The following is a 16,746-nucleotide window of genomic DNA, read 5'->3' as shown; positions in this document are numbered from 1 at the left end:
AATGAGAAAAGTAATGAATACAGACATCTGACAGATCAAGAACCCACAAAGTGACTTCCATTTCACTGGCCAGCACTGAGGCTCAAAGTTTTATCTTGAAAAGAAATGCAGGCCCCTTTGCAATGGGATGTTAACTCTTTTATTAACTCAGGGTTAACATTAGATTTGCTTCACTGATTTCTTATTTGAAGTGTGGATTCAACAGACAACAGCTGAGTCCTTGCCACCTCCAGGTGACAAGACAAACACATTACAGTCAGAGAGGAGAGCAGGACCATGTGGAGAGAGACGAGGTTGGGGAAATTTAAGGCAAGTGTTATTCCCTTAGCTCAGGGAACTGAGCAAGCGGATTTGCGCATTTCAATGAAAATATATGAAATATTTGTCAAAATAATTAACATCGGTAAAAATTAGAACACGTAGCTTATAAAATGCCCACACAGGCTTGGCAGAAAAATCAATCCAGCTCTATCATGTAGGCTTGTACCATACTGTACCAGCGCAGCATCCACCCAAGAACAGAGTCCCGAGTGCAGAGGCCAAATACACTTGAAAAGCAGTTGTGTGCCATGGAGGGCCGGCAATTAGTGATTCAGGGGCTGGCTTTGCATGTTTACAGAACTGCCTGGCCATCAGATGTCTTTTGGCTAATCCCAAGTAGCTCCTTTGGGTTCTCCTTCACAGGCTCTGTATCTGTAGATGGCTGGTGGCTTGGGCCCAGGAAGCCCCAGGGACACAGGTAGAACAGCCATGTGGACAGCTCGGCTCACTCAGAAGAGAACGCTGAAGAGAGGATGAGTGGACCTATTTCGGTTTGGTGCTAGGCCGTCCAGGCCGGGGCTGCCATTTCAAAAGGAGCTGACTGCGTAGACATAGATTCTCTCCCTAGTGGTCATACATCTTATGCCCTGAAACCCATTTTATTTACAGTCTGATCAAACTGTCCCTCCGGCTGTTTGGTGGCCAGTGATGCACAGGGAGGAAGCAAGGCCCTTCATCATAGGTGAGGGCAGCATAGGGTCCTGCCAGCCGACTCGCTGAGATTTGTCACGGCCACACAGATATGTGGGAGGAGGACGTGATGTGACGCCAGGCATCTCGCTTTTTCTGCTTTGGTCTTGAAGTCTCAGTAAACTAGGGTCCCAGAAGCCACTCTGAAGCTGCAGGTATGAGTCTCACGATTCATTTTGTTCCTGTTTTGAGTCCAACTTTAGACTGCAGCCAGCAAGCAGAGTTCAAGGGGATTTTTGTCAATTTAGCCACATATCCTTAAGGGCCACCTCCACCTGATCAGATGCTCAGAGATGCTGCAGTAGAACCCAGCTCTGGGGGAGATACAGCTGTCAGATGCCGGGCTACCCCAAGGAACAGGCTATGGCTGACCATCTGTAGGAAGGTAGATGGGCAAACGGGCAGACAGGAGGACCCTGCCCTCTGCAGGCAGCTGGTGCCCCTACCCAGCCAGGAGGCAGGTGCGGCAGCAAAACTGGATGAAGAGCTTCCGTTCGCAGAGCCGATTGGACTTCACCATCTCGCAGAAGGTCTCATCGGCTGGCAACAGAAAAGGAAAAGGAGGGGGTCAGATTTTTGGTCTTGTTAAGATTCAGCTGTTCTCCGTTTGCCAGCACTGATGGTACACCAGGCAGGATGCAGGGTCTCCCTCATGAGCCATTCCAATGCAAAGTTCAGGGAGGCGCGGGTGGCACTGGGGTACGGGAGCTCTGCTGAGCTTAAGTGAGGAGGGGAGGGGGTTCCTGAAAGGGCTTTGGGAGGTGAGATGGAGGGTCTGCCACACACGGGGTCATTGTTACCCACGTGAGCCTCTTTCTGGGGGCACTGTGGTAGTGACTGGTCATGAAGAAAGGGGTGCAGCCAGAGGTGCAGGGCTGGAGCAGGAAAGAAAACAGGCTTCAAGAATGCAGCTTAGGGGACATTCCCATGGGGGAAGTGGAGGGCGAAGACGGGCAGGCAGGACTCAGCAATGGGGAGAGCAGTGGAGACTGGTATCCCTGCCTCTATGTTGTTACTTGGGAGCAGGCTGTCCAACGGCAGCCTCACTTTCTAGGGCTGGTACCTGAGCAAGGACTTTCTAAACAGGTACCTAAACAGGGACTTGCCTCCTGGGCTTTGAAAGGACAGGATTTTCCAAATCCAAATGGCAAACAAGGCAAACAGGCTACCTGTGGAGTGCTGTGTGTAGGCACTCTGCCAGGGCAGGGCCAAGCCAGCTTTATGTCCAGGGATTAGCTCTCCACCCATGGACACGTGGGGTCATGGCTCTCTCCTGCATAACAGGACATGGTGTCCAGCACTGGCTCCACGCAGTTCCTCCCTGCTTCTTGTTCAGTATGAGTCTCCCTTCCAGGACACAGTAACCCGCTGACCCTCCTCCTGCCTGGCATCCCCCACTGTCTGGATTTCTTCTGAGTTTCTGTTTTTTATAATTTATCCTCCCCACCCCCCACCATCTATCAGCAGAGCCAGGGCCCTCCTTTAGCATAGGTAAAGAAGCTCCCTGGAGACAGCTGGGGCTCAACTCTGTCCACCTAGTCCTGAGGATGAGGTCTTTCCAGTCTCCTGGTGTTAACCTTTTGTATGGGACGTTAGACTGTGCTGTCTGTAGCCCATGTTGGGAGAGTGGGAGCAGGGCACAAACAAAACTACTGTTAGGCCATGTAGCCAACGAGATGGTCAATCAGGTCAAAGGTGAGCACTCCCCGCTCTGGGTAGCCATGCCTCCCTCCACTCTCTCCTCCTTGCACTCCCTCATGGGCAGCTCTGAGGTCACTCCGTAGTGCTCACCATTGCTGCACGTGTGGTTGGTGATGCAGGAGGTTCCCAGCTGTGTGAAGCCGGCTTTACATCTGCTGCAGTTCCTACTGGAGCCCTCGCAGCTCAGGCAGTTCTCCTCACACCTGTGGGAAGACAGCACCTCTTCCTGAGCTTTGGGGACAATGGGGGTTCCGATCCCAAAACCTCCCAGCATGCACTCACAAAGTCTCAGGAGTAACCGGGACCCTCAGGATACCCTGACATGCACCAATGTTGGTTCGCCATTCTTGTCTGCCTGACCTCTCTGTTGCCACGGGAAGGCAATGGCTGCCAGAGTCAGTTGCCAGGAGCATTCTCAGGAGGGGAGGCCAGGCCTTGCTCTCTGAGACTCTCTGTGGCCCACCTGGACACTCTGGTAGACACTAATCCACACCCCACGTGCGCCCCCCAGAGCTTCCAGCTGTCTGGCTGTGATGGCTGTCAGGACTTCGGGTAGGGGATGCAGACTGCCTAGGACCACTGAGAACCTGTCTCTGGAGCTGACCCGAAAACTGCTGCTACCACCCAGACTAGCATGCTTGACATCTGCTGGACATCTGGGGAGGGGGCAGGCCCATCTCTATTCCTGCTTCCACAGATAGACAGCTTGACCCCATGACTCCTGCTAATGCAGAGTGCTATGATCTCAGGTTACAAAAGTGGACCACACTTGAAGTCCACACTCAGCATGCTCATGGGAACATGGGTTCATTTTCCCCGGGTCTATGGGTACTCTGTGTGGCAGTGGTAAAGCTAAGTAGCTCTAATAGGCAGGCTGCTGCAAGCCTGAATTATGTGTTGTATGGCTCTTGACAGAAACAACTCAGCGTGACTCTGCAGGATTCTCTGTGTGTACTCGAGCTGCTTCTGATGCTATATCCAGCTCCAGGTGACCAGGACTCCACAGTGGCTCCTGTTTGCTTCCAACTTCCCCTGCTGCTGCTAATTAAGTGTGGAACAGGCCTGGGAGAGGGGAAGAAGTCTAGCTCAGCTTTGCTTTGGCCTGCCCTAGGGGTGACATGTTTAAGAAAGATGCCTGTGGCCACCTATGTGAAAGTTTCAGTGATGAAATGTCCCCGAGGGTTTTAATCCAAGTCATAAGAAGCCCTAAGGCAGCTTCTCTTCAGCCTGGGCGAGGTGGATTTTTATTCCAGATGCAGTGGAGGATGCTGAACTAGCTGGAGCTCAGAGCCCTCGTTTCAGATCAGCGAGTACGCTGACTTCTGGGAAGTCCCTGGTGTCTGGATCTAGCCACACTGTCTGGGTCCTCATGACACAGGCCCCCTGGAGATCTTACTGGCTTCTTTCAGGGAAACGCATGTAAGGCCAGCCATTTCAAAGAATGTCAGTTGTCGGAAGGCTTGGGGCCCCAGAGATTTGCAGGCACTTGGCTGAGCGTTACTTCAATCACGAAGAGCTACGGAATGGAGTAGACTGCAGCGAGAGCCCAGCCAGGTACAGCTCAGTTCTTCACATACCGCTCACTGAGCTCAGCAGGATGGAGGGAGGGTGCTTCTGTTTGCTATTTCTGTAGCACAAACTGCCAATAAAATGTCACATCTGAGCAAGTCTGGATTCAGCCACCAGAAGCCCAGGCAGGCTCAGCTGTGGGGTATTCACACAGGTCTCAGGAGGCCCAGAGTGTGGTGCTGGCCACCCTGAGTGCTCATCTGGAGTTCTGTGGGGAAGAACTGAGCATAACGCCTTCCTGAGAGAGAGGTGATAACTCCCATACCCACTCCCCAGACGCCCTGTCCGTCTCCTGCTTCAGACTCGACTGGCATAGTACTGTATTGGCAGTGGTCTCAAGAAAAGGGTACCTACGGCTCCTCTGCAGTAGCCATGCCACCTCTAAAACACCATGGCAACTTTACCCTGCCAGATTCCAGAGGGAGAGCTGTGCCCACCACAGACCCCTCTCTGTACCACAGTGGGAGACCTACCTATGACCTCTTGCTTCCAGGAGCCCTGATCAAGCTCCCGTCTGGGTACACGCCAGGCTAGAAGCACACCCCAAGAACTTCTGTACCTACTGAGGAGTTGGGAGAATGGAGGGGGAAGAAGTGGAAAGACTATCCTTGCAGCAAGAACCCCAGAGTTGTTCTCATTTTCTGCCAAGAGGTCCTCGCTTGGGAGTAAAGGTTCCTTTACTGAGTGAGCCTTGAGTGTGGCCGGCAGTTCTGAGACACCGTCACGGACTGTCTCCAGGTTCAGGCTTCAGCTCCTACACGTCTTCTTTGTACTCAGGGTAGCAACCAACAGACCTGCGCCATTATGGCTAGCCCTCAAACAGTGATGTGTTCCCTGCGGCTTCCCTGGCTCTTCTGCAGGGGAAGCATGGTAAGAGGTAGCATTCTGGGGCTTGCTGCCTGAGCTGGGAGAGGCACACAGAGCCATGACTCAGGCTTAGGGAAAGGTTCATCCCTTTAAAGGCTCTTCAGGGCCAGAGGCTCTGTGCTGTGGAACTGTGTGAAGTTCCCTCACTTAGTCACTTGGGGGCTCTGCAAGGCTCCTGGGGGTGTTTTCCCAGGATCTGTATGTCAGCTCCGAGCTGAGGCTGAACTCCCCTCTGGGGCTGTTAGCATTTCCTCAGATAGAAACTAGTACCTAGGAACTTCTGTGCAAGGGTCATTTGTGGCTGGCTTCCCTCCTGTCTCCTCGGGACTGAGACACCATGGCCTCTGGATGCCACAGTCAGCATCCCTGGGAGTCTGGGGCACTTGACAAATGAAAGTGATTATCATCATTAAATTCCATGCTGTCCCTGTGCTGTTGTCCTTGGTTTAATTATCAGTAAACCAGCTGGCTGGTGAAATGAAAGGTTTACTGCAGACAGCTGTGCCCACAGTCCTGCGCGCAGGACTCAGCACGGCAGGAGGAGGTTGGGGGCGAGTCCCCTGTTTCAGAATCAACACGGCAGGGTGCTGACTCTTCTACAGACATAAGTTGCTCCTTCCCCACATTGGCCCTTCTTATTCCAGTGCAAGGACTTGCTCTCATCAGCTTGCCGTGTATAGGTGACAATGCACCATAATTCTCAAAATAGCCCAGGAGGCAGAGCCCACTGTGGACTTTGTTACTGGGAGTGGGATCTGGGCATGGCTTCCCACCTCTGTTCAGACACAAGTTTCTCAGGGTGGCTTTGCCTTGAGTCTTTCTTTTGCAGATAGCAATCCCCTTCTTCCACTTCCCACAAGGACCATGCCTCCACAGCATCAGCACTGTCACCTTCATATGCCTTCCTCTTGCTCATACCACAGGCTGCCTTTCCTGTTCCTGGCCTGTTTATGATGTCCTGACTTAGTACAAGGCACAGCCAGCCAGGCATAGAAGAAAGCATGCCTGCTCCTGGAACAGCCCATGTCCCACACAGTACAAGGGAGCACCCTTGGGTCCAGGGACACTTGCCAAGTGTATGTGCTCATGGAAGGAATAGACAGAGAACAAGAGGGTTAAAACACATGCGCACTGTCTATGCCAGGACTGGGTTTGCAATGAGGACATGACCATTTTATCTAAAATATGTAACTTAGAAAAAGCGTTAACTCCCATAAATGCGGTTTCATTGACCACCTACAATGTGAAAGCATACCGCACCATGGCTTGAGGCCCAGTGCCCTGTACCATCTGCTGCTGGGGTGGGAGGGCTGTGTGACAGCACCTTGTGAATTCTGTTTCCTGTCCTAGCCCACTGCTACCCAGGGCCTGCATATGGAAAGTGCTTCACAAATAATTAGACATTAAGAGAGGCTTGAAGGCTGCCAGCTGGCTTGTGACGTTGGCGATCACTAACTATAGACATCCCTTCCTCAGTAAATGGTTTCCTGTCTGCCCTCTGCCCCTACAGCAGCGGGCGACAAGGCCTGTCAATCCCCTGGGCTCCAGGGGCACCGCCGCCACACCTGGCCCTCCAGCTGCTCTTTCTACAGTGCCCAGATAACCATCATTCTGTATCAGCCTGAGCTACAGCCCAGAAGACCATACCTTCGGCACACTTTGTGGGGTAAGCCAGGCATCTCCTCCGGGTAGAAGCCCTCACCGCAGGCCGGCACACATTTCCAGTCTTGGAAGTGGAAGCTTTTTGCACAGTGAATACACTCTTCTCTGCTGGGCCCTGACAGATGCAGGAGAAGAAGCAGATGTCATGAACATGTCTGGTGTTCTAGAATATCTGTGGGAACCCTCAGATGTCCCCAGGCTGCCCACACAGCTTCCTAGGAGCTCAGTGAGGGCTGGGTATGTGACTTCTGGGGGTAGTTCACCCTCCCCACTTCACAGATGGGAACATCAGAGGCCTAAGCTTAGCCCAGTGGGGAGCACTGCTAGGGCCTTGGTGACTGACTTCAATTGCATGCATTTCCTTTCCCATCAGTTTTAGGATAAAATCATTCAGTAGCCACTCAGTGGCCAGGCTGAGTTGTGCTGCGAGGGTAGGACACAAACATGTGAACACTGATGTGATGAGGTCCGAGATTCACTGGGCTAAACTGGGCATGGTCCCTGTGCTGTGTGAATGAAAACAGCCCCTATAGACTCATAGCGGGTGGCATTGCTGAGGAGTCACTTTGTTGTAGTAGATGTGGCTGTGGTGGAGGAAGTATGTCACCAAGGAACAGGCCTAGTGGCGCACTGTCTTTCCCTGCTACCTACAGGTACAGATGTAGAACTCTCAGCTACCTCTCCAGCACCATGTCTCCCTGCATGCTACCATGTTTCCCACCATGATGACTCTGGACTGTAATCCAGCTCTAATTCAATGTTGTCCTTTATAAGAATTGCTGTGGTGTCTCTTCACAGCAATAGAAATCCTAAGTACCCAAATTATCTCCACGTGGTTCTCACTTTTTTCTTGTGCATGAAGGCATATGTACCTCTCTCTCTCTCTCTCTCTCTCTCTCTCTCTCTCTCTCTCTGTGTGTGTGTGTGTGTGTGTGTGTGTGTGTGTGTGTAGCTTGGAAGGCAACACCAGATATCATCGTCAGGAAAACTGCCTATCACTTTTGAGATAAGAACCCCTTTTGGCCTGGAGCTCACTATTAGGCTAGACTGATTGGCTAGTGAGCCCCAGGGCTCTGTTTTGAGGCTTCTGTAATTGACAAGATTATCTTATGGTGTAGTTGTGTGGCCAACCTACTCCTCAAACTAGGATTCTCTAAGGTTAGTTTGTTTGTTTGAGACAAGTTGTGTGTCTGTGTGTCTAGCCCTGGCTGTCCTGGAACTCACTCTTCAGACCAACTTCTGGCCTTGAACTCAGAGATGCACCTGCCTCTGCCTCCCGAGTACTGGGATCAAAGTTGTGCTCCACAACGCCTGGCTTTGAGGCACTGGGTTTAGTCCCCAGCACCAGAAAATATGAAATTAGAAAAAGGTGTTGGCTGCAGGATCAGTTGGGAAAATGCTAGAACTCTGGAGGTGAATGATGGCCATGGTCATGACAAGCCCATGTGAATATGCTTAAAGCCACTGATCTGTGCATCTGAAAATGGCCATGCTGGGATGGAAGGCACAGCAAGGGTGTGAACAACAGTCTCAGAGGGCAAGTTCTCCTGATGGGCCTGTGATGTCCTGACCATCAGCTTGAGTGTATTTAGAGCCACCTAGAGACACACCTCTGGCTTGTCTATGAGGACATTTCCAGTGAAGTCTAACTGCCCTCGATGTGGGTGGCACCACATCATGCGCTGGGGCGCTGGACTGAATAAAAAGGGGGGAAGCAGGAGGCCAGCTAAGCCCCAGCATGCAGCTCTCTTTCCTAGCTGGGCATGCAGCGTGGCCAGCTGGTGCATACTCTTTCTACTACCGCTAGAGCCTTTCATGCTATCGTGCCTTCCCTATCACAACGGAGGGCATCCATAAACACAAGCCAACACAAATCCATCAAAAAGTTGCTTTTGCCAAGTATGTTGCTAATGAAAAACACCAATGCCAATTATAGCAAGAATAGGACAACCACAGTATCCAATATGCAGTCATGTTTCCGAATAGTTAGAAGGGAAGACCTTGAGGGTTCCCAACACATAGAAATAAATATTTGGGGAGATGGAAACACTCATGACCTTGACTTAGCCATCACACATTGAATGCAGGCACTGAAAGAGATCATGGAACCTCAAATATCAGTACTGATGTGTCAACTGGATTTTTTTGAGTGGTTGAGATTGTAAACTTTATGTTATGTATATCTTAACAAAACATGCTGGTGAGCACATTGGCTATGAAACTCCCATAACTACTAATGAATGTCAAACTCAAAACCTCTCAAGGATTCCATTCGGTCTCTAGAGGCCTGTGGGTACCAGCAGTTAGAGCCCCCACAGTGCTAACGATAACGACACAATGGGCTATGCTTATGCTAAGCCACCATGCTATGTCTAGTACAAATAGAAATACAGACCTTCGTGTAGAGGCAAGAAAAACATGCTGTGAGAAGTGCTAACCTCTCTGGAACTGTTGTGGTATTTCTTTCTCTTGCTGTTTCTTATTGGGTTTTCCCAGGCACAGGCCAGGGTCAACCCTCCCAAGGGCCTAGGGAACTGCCCCGTGATCTAGCGAGCATGTACACATGTCCACTGGCTGCCACTTGCCCTGGGTGGATAAGTGCAAAGCAGCACTTCCCTCTCCCGTGGGTCAGCCCATCAACACCGAGCCAAAAATCACAACCTCAATGCCAGGATGCTCTGGGCACCAGCCCTGGAGGTAGTCAGGAAGAGTCTCAGTCCCCGTGTACTTGGACCACAGCAGGCTAGGCCACCATGCTGAACTAAAGATGTCATCAGGCACAGGTAACACTTGACGAGGGAGATAACACTTGACATGGAGCAAGAAGCTCCAGATGACTGTGAGTGGGGAGGAGAGGCTCTGGGACCCATCACTGCCTTGAGTTAAGTGTGTTTTAGACAAGTTAAAAAGAGCCCCCATGGGGAGACATGGAGAATTCCTCTCCTCTAAGAGCTTTGCAACTGCCTGATATCGAAATAAATGCTTCAAGGAAGGGAGGAGACGCAGGACTGAGATAAGAAAACTTATGAATGATTCAATGCCATTGCCTGCTAGACAGTCTGGGGACCCCGAGAAAGACAAGTGAATTGAATTATTGAAATCAAAAGAGTTAAAGAACCATAGCCCTCAATGCTATGGATTCAAGTGACTCTGACATTTAAACAGGTAGCACTGGAGACACTTCTTAAACCAGGACTAAAAACAAGACGTAAAAACCAGCAAGGGCAACTCTGAGGAAAGCTGGCGTCTACCCATGGAAAAGCCTCTTGCTAAAGGTTAAGCCAAGATCCTTCTGAGGTTGTCTGAGGATGGGGTGGAGGGAGGCATGCACAGTGGGCTAGGGTCAGCACCACCCATGGCTTGTGGATGCTGGGATCTCTGGCACGTCCACTTGGATAGTACAGCTGATAGCAGTATGAGGCCCCCACGGGACCAGACAGAAGACGACGGTACCTGCCTTCTGGCATTTTTAATAAATGGTTTTGTGGCAAATGAGATTTAGCTGAGACCTAATTCTTATATTGTCACTGCAGCAAAAACTCCATCTAACATGAGTTTCTTAGAAGGCACCAAAGTGCTGGGGGCGGGAAGAAAACGGAGGAGAATGCTTCACCTGGAACGGATCTGAGCACATAACTCACCACGCATGCGGATGACTGCAAAATGAAACCCAATAAAATGAATGAAATCCCCGCTACACTCTGCATAAAACCTGTGCCCGGAGACATCTGTGCTATAATCTCGGTGGGAAACTATAATGCATGTAAAATTGTTTATGGCAGTCTTTCCCTCTTTGAATAAAACGTTCAGAGTAAGTGGAGCCGGTTACAGAGAGCTGAAGTTCTGCTTTATCATGCGGCGCCCAGCTCAGTCCCCACACCTCTCAGAGGCCTCTCAACTTTATGGTGCTGCATTTTAGTTAATTCTGCTGCAAGAGTAGAGTTTTAAAGCAAGCCAGCTTACAAGCTGCTGAACCTCCTCTATCTCTTGTGTCAAAGCACTCGTGGCTTTTGCTCTGCATTCGAAACCAAAGGACGGCTATGGGTTTAAAGCTGGGAACTCCAGGGCCACTTGCTCAGAGTGGGTCTCTCTTTGCGGTTTGGATTGTGGTTTTGTTTTTAATTTAAAAAAACTGTTGGTATCTGATACATAACAAACTGTACCGGATCAAACATCTTCAAGTGTATAGTCAGGTGGCGTTACTGAGTTCACACCAGTGGGCAGCCATTACTACCCTCTGTCTCGTTTCCCCTAACTTGCACTTCTGTGCAAGAAGCTCTGCATTCTTCCACCCCAGTCTTGGGAGTCTAGGAGGACCTTTGTGGTTTTACAGTCTTATTTTCCCCAGAGGTCCTACACAGGAGGCAAATGCTCTACCCATGAATTACACTTTAAGCCCCTTGCCTTTACATTTTACTCTGTAATAAATCCAGGAACCTACAAAGTTACAGAACGTCCTGAATTTCAAGGTAGCTGGCCTCTTCCCCTCCGGGAGCAAGCATACCCATGTCCAATGAGACCAAAGCCTTGGCAGCTTACCCACGCAGGTCCGGCAGGTGTGATGGCACTCCCCACATTTGACGAGCTCTGAATCGAAGTAGGTACCCGGTTCACAGTCCGGAATGCAGCTGCCCCGTGCCAGGCTGGTAGGAAGAAAAGTAGGCCAGTTTTCATGTCTGTCCCGGAATTCTAGTTAAATTAGAATCTGTCCTCAAACGCTTTTCACAGGAGGAAATGAAAGTCATCAGAGCGCAGCGCCTTGTGTCACCGATGGTTCGCAGTTAATGAAAGCTGGCAAAGCCATCCTGAAGCCAGCTGGAGGTTCTGAGGCCTCCAGCCTGCTGCGAGAGGTCAGAGCTTCCAGCTCTCTCCTGTGCTAGGATGGCTTATCTCTATAGCGTTTCCTGAGACCTGAATCAGAAATCTCCCATTCCCCTGGAAATCTAGAGCACTGAGCAGTTGCCACTGCGGCAAGCTAGTTCCAGCTTACTGGTTTGAGTCCCCAGAGGATCTACGTGTGTGTGTGTGTGTGTGTGTGTGTGTGTGTGTGATTGACCTTGTGTGTGACAGACCTTTAGTCCTGGATCTGCTCTGGTTTCTTCCTTACTTAAAACTCTCCTGTTTTACATGAACTTGAAACAAGAGCCTCTGGCATCTGGCAGCCTGCCACATCTGGCTTCTGCCTTCCTTTCTTACCCTATCAGTGCCTGTATACCTGTTCATTAGCAAGGCAGCCCGGCAAAGCATCATGGACACAGACCACTGATGCAGGACCTGGCTCCACCACCAGCTACCCAAGGCGAGCCAGCAAAGCCCATTTCCTCCTAGGAGTTGGTTCCTATGGCATAAAGCTGCTTGGCAGATTCACTGAACAAATACAAATAACCGTCAGTGTCTGGCACACGGCAGTATAAAGAAGTGTCACCTACTATGATGTCTTTGGTTCCTGGGACTGCACTGTGTGCGATACACAGTTGTAAATGGGGTTGCTGATAAACAGATTGAGCCAAGGCTCTAGAGTGTACCTGTCAGCTCCAGCGTGCCCTGCTGTGATGTGATTTATAATTAGAAATATATATTTAGTCTCATCTCTGGCACACAACTCCAAAACTCTCTAGAATCAATAAGTGTCATTTTGCATGCTAGTGAGGTAACTGGTGCTGGGGGCTCCTCTGTGGCTTCATGGTGGGTGGGGGAAACTGGTTGCTAGGTAGACAGACCATTGATCAGAGAATAGGGACTTCCAGTCTCACCACCCAACCTCAGAGGAGGTGAAAGACACTGCAGGTGCAATTAGTCACCAATGGCCAATAACATTAACTCCATAATGGAGTCTCCATGGCAACTCCAAGAGACGTGATTTAGTTTCCAAGTTGATAAACAAGAACATATACATAACTCAGGAGGCTGAGGCAGGGGTACTGCCATGAGTTCAAGGACCATTTTGATCACAAAGAACACATCCATTCACCTGCTGGGAGGGTGCTGCACCCAACTCCACAGGAATGGGAGGTCCTTGACCCTGCCAGTGTTGCTGTATGTGTAATACCACTTCATCTGCCTCCTTTTAAACACCTGTGCAATAAATGGCTAAAGTAAGGAAACACCACCGGGTTCTGGGAGCAGGTGTAGTAGCAAAGCAATCAGACCCAAGAAGAGGCTGAGGGAACTCTGACAGCCAGCTGGAAGCCAGGATGGTTCACCCTGGGGTCTGGGTCTCGCCTCAGAAGCAGGATCGGCATCGAGAACTGAGTTCTCAACTTGTGGGCTCTGGTGCCAGGTGTGGGTGGATAGGGGTGAGAATTAAGTAAGGTTTGTTGGGTAGCCAGTGGTTATCGTCCACCCATTCATGTTTTGATGTCCAGAACATAAGTGTTCTGTACTACATATATAGAGTAGGAAACCCACACCGCCACCCCCATGTGTTGCACCTCCATCCAGTGGGGTGGTGCCCACAGGGTTGCGAGCTCCTCACCACAGATGGCAGATGCTCGCCTGGGCCTTTTCCTCACAGTGATGCCAGGGCCACCATGCAGGACAGTTAAATCATGTTTGTAATAACTTCCCTGTGAACCCCTCCAGTGTTTATCCCCCTAAAGAGATGGATGGCTGGGAGGCGGCGGCTAGGCTGTTCTCTCACAGCTGTGACGTGACAGCAATGATTTGAAGTCACAGCTGAGGAGGATATTGGCAATAAAAGGAAGCTTTCTGTGGATTATGGCTGGCCATGTTTCCCTGCTTTGTTTGTGCTCCTCCGTGAAAGCATATTACTGCAGCCATCATTCCTGCAGAGTGACTGCTGCCTGAGAGGTTCTTCCTCCCCTGCATCCGCACCCGACTTTGCTCTTCCCCACAGGACACAGAAATAGGTATCTTGGACTCCTTGGCATCTTTCCTCTGGGAAATAAGTTTCAGGGAGTTGTATCCACAGTCTTCTATCCTTTGTACCTTAGGCTAGCAGCCCAGGGTTTGAGGGCCCACACCAATGCTAGAGGAGCCCAGGATATTAAAGCTGGCTCCTCTCAGCCCCCAGCCATGGCCTCTAGTAAAATGTCTTCTTTCTCTCAGCTATGTTCCCTTTTGGGGGGATATCTTCCTAGAGCCATGGATCCTGGACCCTTTGCTTCTAATCTTGCTCTGTCTAGCTAACAGGTTTAAAGGAGCAGCAAGTACGATGTGACATGTTGGAAGGTCTTGCTTTCCCTTCTTGTCCCCCAGACTCTGATGTGAAAGGGCAGGATGCAGGCAATGTCACCAAGGCAGTCACATGGAGCCTTCTGGGGCATTCATTGATCTCCCCGGCATGGAAACCATGTGTAACACCAATGACTTCATAAGTTGCGATAAAGGTTAAACGGGGCACCATTGGTGGTACGCTTGCAGAAAGAGCAGACGGTCTCTACAGCCTTGGCTGTTTCTAAGGTCTCACTCATCCGTCATTGCTCATTATAGAGCTTCCCCTTTGAGGTGAGTTCTAGCCTCAGCAGCAGTGGGAGGAGAGGATGAGCTGGGTGAGTGGGATGCAGCCTTGAAGGGCCTCCCAGTGCACCTGCTGCTCCTGGTCTGGACCACAGCATCCCCTCATCTGGCATCTGCTGGAGATACAGGCGCTCGGGTTTCACCTAGCCTCACTGTCATTTGGACAGAAACCCCTGAGGTTCCTAAGCCCTGATGACTCCTTCTATTTCTTTCTTTCCAAGGAGCCCATAGGGCTAGACTCTCTGCATGGGTGTGCCTACAGCTTTCTTGATATATGCTTTCCAAACTGTTGGATGGTAACTGGTAATATGCATTTTGATGTCACTAAATGCAAGTGTCACTACAGGAGACACTTGGCTGCAGTAAATGATTCAAACAAAAAGAATTTAAAATAGGGCTGTGGAACAGGGAGGATCAAGAAATGACGGAACATCCTCAGGGAGCCAAGTTGACTTTCTGGATGAAGGAGAAAGCTGAGGTGGTGAGGGGGGAAATCTCACCACCAGGAGGATGGCCAGGAAGGAGGGTGGGCCAGCCACTGCAGCTGTGGCCTGGGCCAGGAGGGGAACCGGAGTAGAGGGGTTTACTACTGCAGAGGAAAGTGCCATGTGCTTCCTAGGAATTCTCCCAACAACCCCCACGCTCCCATCCCAACAGCAACTATTGTTATCTCATGTGTTCAACTGTTACTTTAATCAACTTTCCAAGCCCAGCCTAGAATGTGGAGATTCTGGCCATCCTTCAAGCTCTCTTCTTCAGTGGTCCCCTGAGTTGGCAGGCAGGACTCGTTGGGCTCTGTGCCTTTGACATTTTAGCTTCCAGGAGAAGAAGCAGACTCTCCGGAAAGCAAACACAGTGTGGATCCTGCCTTCTTTTTTCCCCCGGTTCAGGGTGGGCTCACCTGAATCCCTCCTTACACACAGTGCACTTCTCAGGTTCATCCACGCACTTCTGACAGCTCGGGTGGCACCTCAGGCAGAGTCTCTGACCTGCAGAAAGGCAGGGTGACGTGGAGGGGCTCAGAATGGAAAATAAGCCCCAGCATGCCTGGTGGCCTTGGTAATGACAGCTGTTCCCAATGCCCTCACCAGAGGGGAGCAGGAAATGACATGAACCTGGGTGCTAGACTGGTGTTAGCCCCTGAGCTTCCCACGTCCCTTCTCTGCAGTAACTCAATCAAGTCAAAGGACCAGCTGGCCTCAGAGGTGGCTCTTTTCTACAGGAGACACATTGGTTCTGCTTACAGCCACAGGGACTGGAGCCAATCACTGAGAATATTTGTATCAGGTGCAGATCTTTATAAACCTTTGAGGTACCCTGGAGGCCACTGGCTCCTCTCCCAGGGAGGCAGGACTCTACCCCTCCTCCTCAGCAGCTACTGGGGGTACTCCCAGTCCCACCTGTGTTCCCAAGCTTTATTACCAAGCTCATCTGTGCAGGTGCCTCATCAAACCCCAGCTGGCATCATTGCTACATGCCAGGCCTGAGAGTCGAGGGGCCTGTGGGTGGCATCTCATACACTCAGCTGGTGCTCAGCAGGACAGTGGTGAAGGATGGCTGACCTGGCCAGGCAAGGTGAGGAACCTGTGTGTCCAGCTGAAAGTGAGCCTGGCTGGCAGCCTTGACAGGTGTCCCTAAAGCCTGGGAAATGTTCCTATGTAACTTGCCATTTCCCCTCTAAATGGAGTCATTTCTTGATGACTTGATATGTCTTTAAAAACTTCCTGGCTCCTTCTCTCCAGGGCCAACAGCCATGGTATGACAGGCGACAGGCTGGACCAGTGCAGGGGTTAAAATGGGAGGACTAAAGTCGGGATGATACCTGCAGAGTTTCCAAAGTCCTCAGCTCATCTGAGAGCTGTTAGCACAAACCTTCTCTTTCATCTCTTGCAGAGTGAGTTTCACTCCCCCAGCTATGGAAGCCTGCATTGAAGCCCACAGCGCTATAGTGAGGATGAGCTGTGGACAAGCTCTTTTCTCTGCATCCTGTCCTCAGTAGAGAATGAATTCAGTGTGCGGGACTAATTTCAACAGTGCTTTCACCACTGTGCTGCAGGCTACCTCTGCTGAGTGCTGTGACTTCACATCCTCGCCCCCTGGCCTGGTGCAAGATTCCACAAAAGGCCAGAGAGGACAAGAAGCCAACGGCCCAGGAAACCCTCCCTAAATAGGGGAGCACGGTCCAGAAGGGGAGCCAACTCAGCTATGCTTGTGTCTGTGGACAGCCCACTTACTTTCATCAGCATAAAGTCCGGCAGGACAGAGGGTCACACACGTGTTCGTCTCCTGGTGGTGATAGAACCCACGGCGACAAGACAGGCACTGTGCTGGGCTCCTGCCCGTGCACGTCTCACATCCCTTATGGCAGCGACGGCAGCGTCTTGCAGCTGCGTCCCCAAAGTAGCCCAAGGGGCACTCGCTCACACACTTCCTGTGGGAGCAAGGGCAGGTAAGGAT

The 16,746-nt window shown here is 50.9% G+C and overlaps 1 protein-coding gene across 4 annotated transcripts in view; it reads right to left on the bottom strand.

Moving 5' to 3' along the window:
- Positions 1–116: 116 nt before the first annotated feature.
- Pcsk6 (proprotein convertase subtilisin/kexin type 6) overlaps positions 117–16,746 on the bottom strand; it is a 188,192-nt gene continuing 171,562 nt past the window's right edge. For all 4 annotated transcript variants that reach the window (XM_021166293.2, XM_021166292.1, XM_029479538.1 and 1 more), the window contains 6 exons: positions 16,524–16,720; positions 15,191–15,278; positions 11,350–11,453; positions 6,796–6,925; positions 2,803–2,915; positions 117–1,551 (listed from right to left, as the gene is read on the bottom strand). In XM_021166293.2, the coding sequence (XP_021021952.1) occupies positions 1,454–1,551; positions 2,803–2,915; positions 6,796–6,925; positions 11,350–11,453; positions 15,191–15,278; positions 16,524–16,720 (730 nt within the window). In that variant the 3' untranslated portion in view covers positions 117–1,453. The remainder of the gene's footprint in view (positions 1,552–2,802; positions 2,916–6,795; positions 6,926–11,349; positions 11,454–15,190; positions 15,279–16,523; positions 16,721–16,746) is intronic.

This window comes from Mus caroli, chromosome 7, assembly GCF_900094665.2.
Source record: "Mus caroli chromosome 7, CAROLI_EIJ_v1.1, whole genome shotgun sequence".
Classification (NCBI taxonomy): domain Eukaryota; kingdom Metazoa; phylum Chordata; class Mammalia; order Rodentia; family Muridae; genus Mus; species Mus caroli.
The sequence above is the reverse complement of the archived record's forward strand: the minus strand, read 5'-3'. Positions and strand labels throughout refer to the sequence as shown.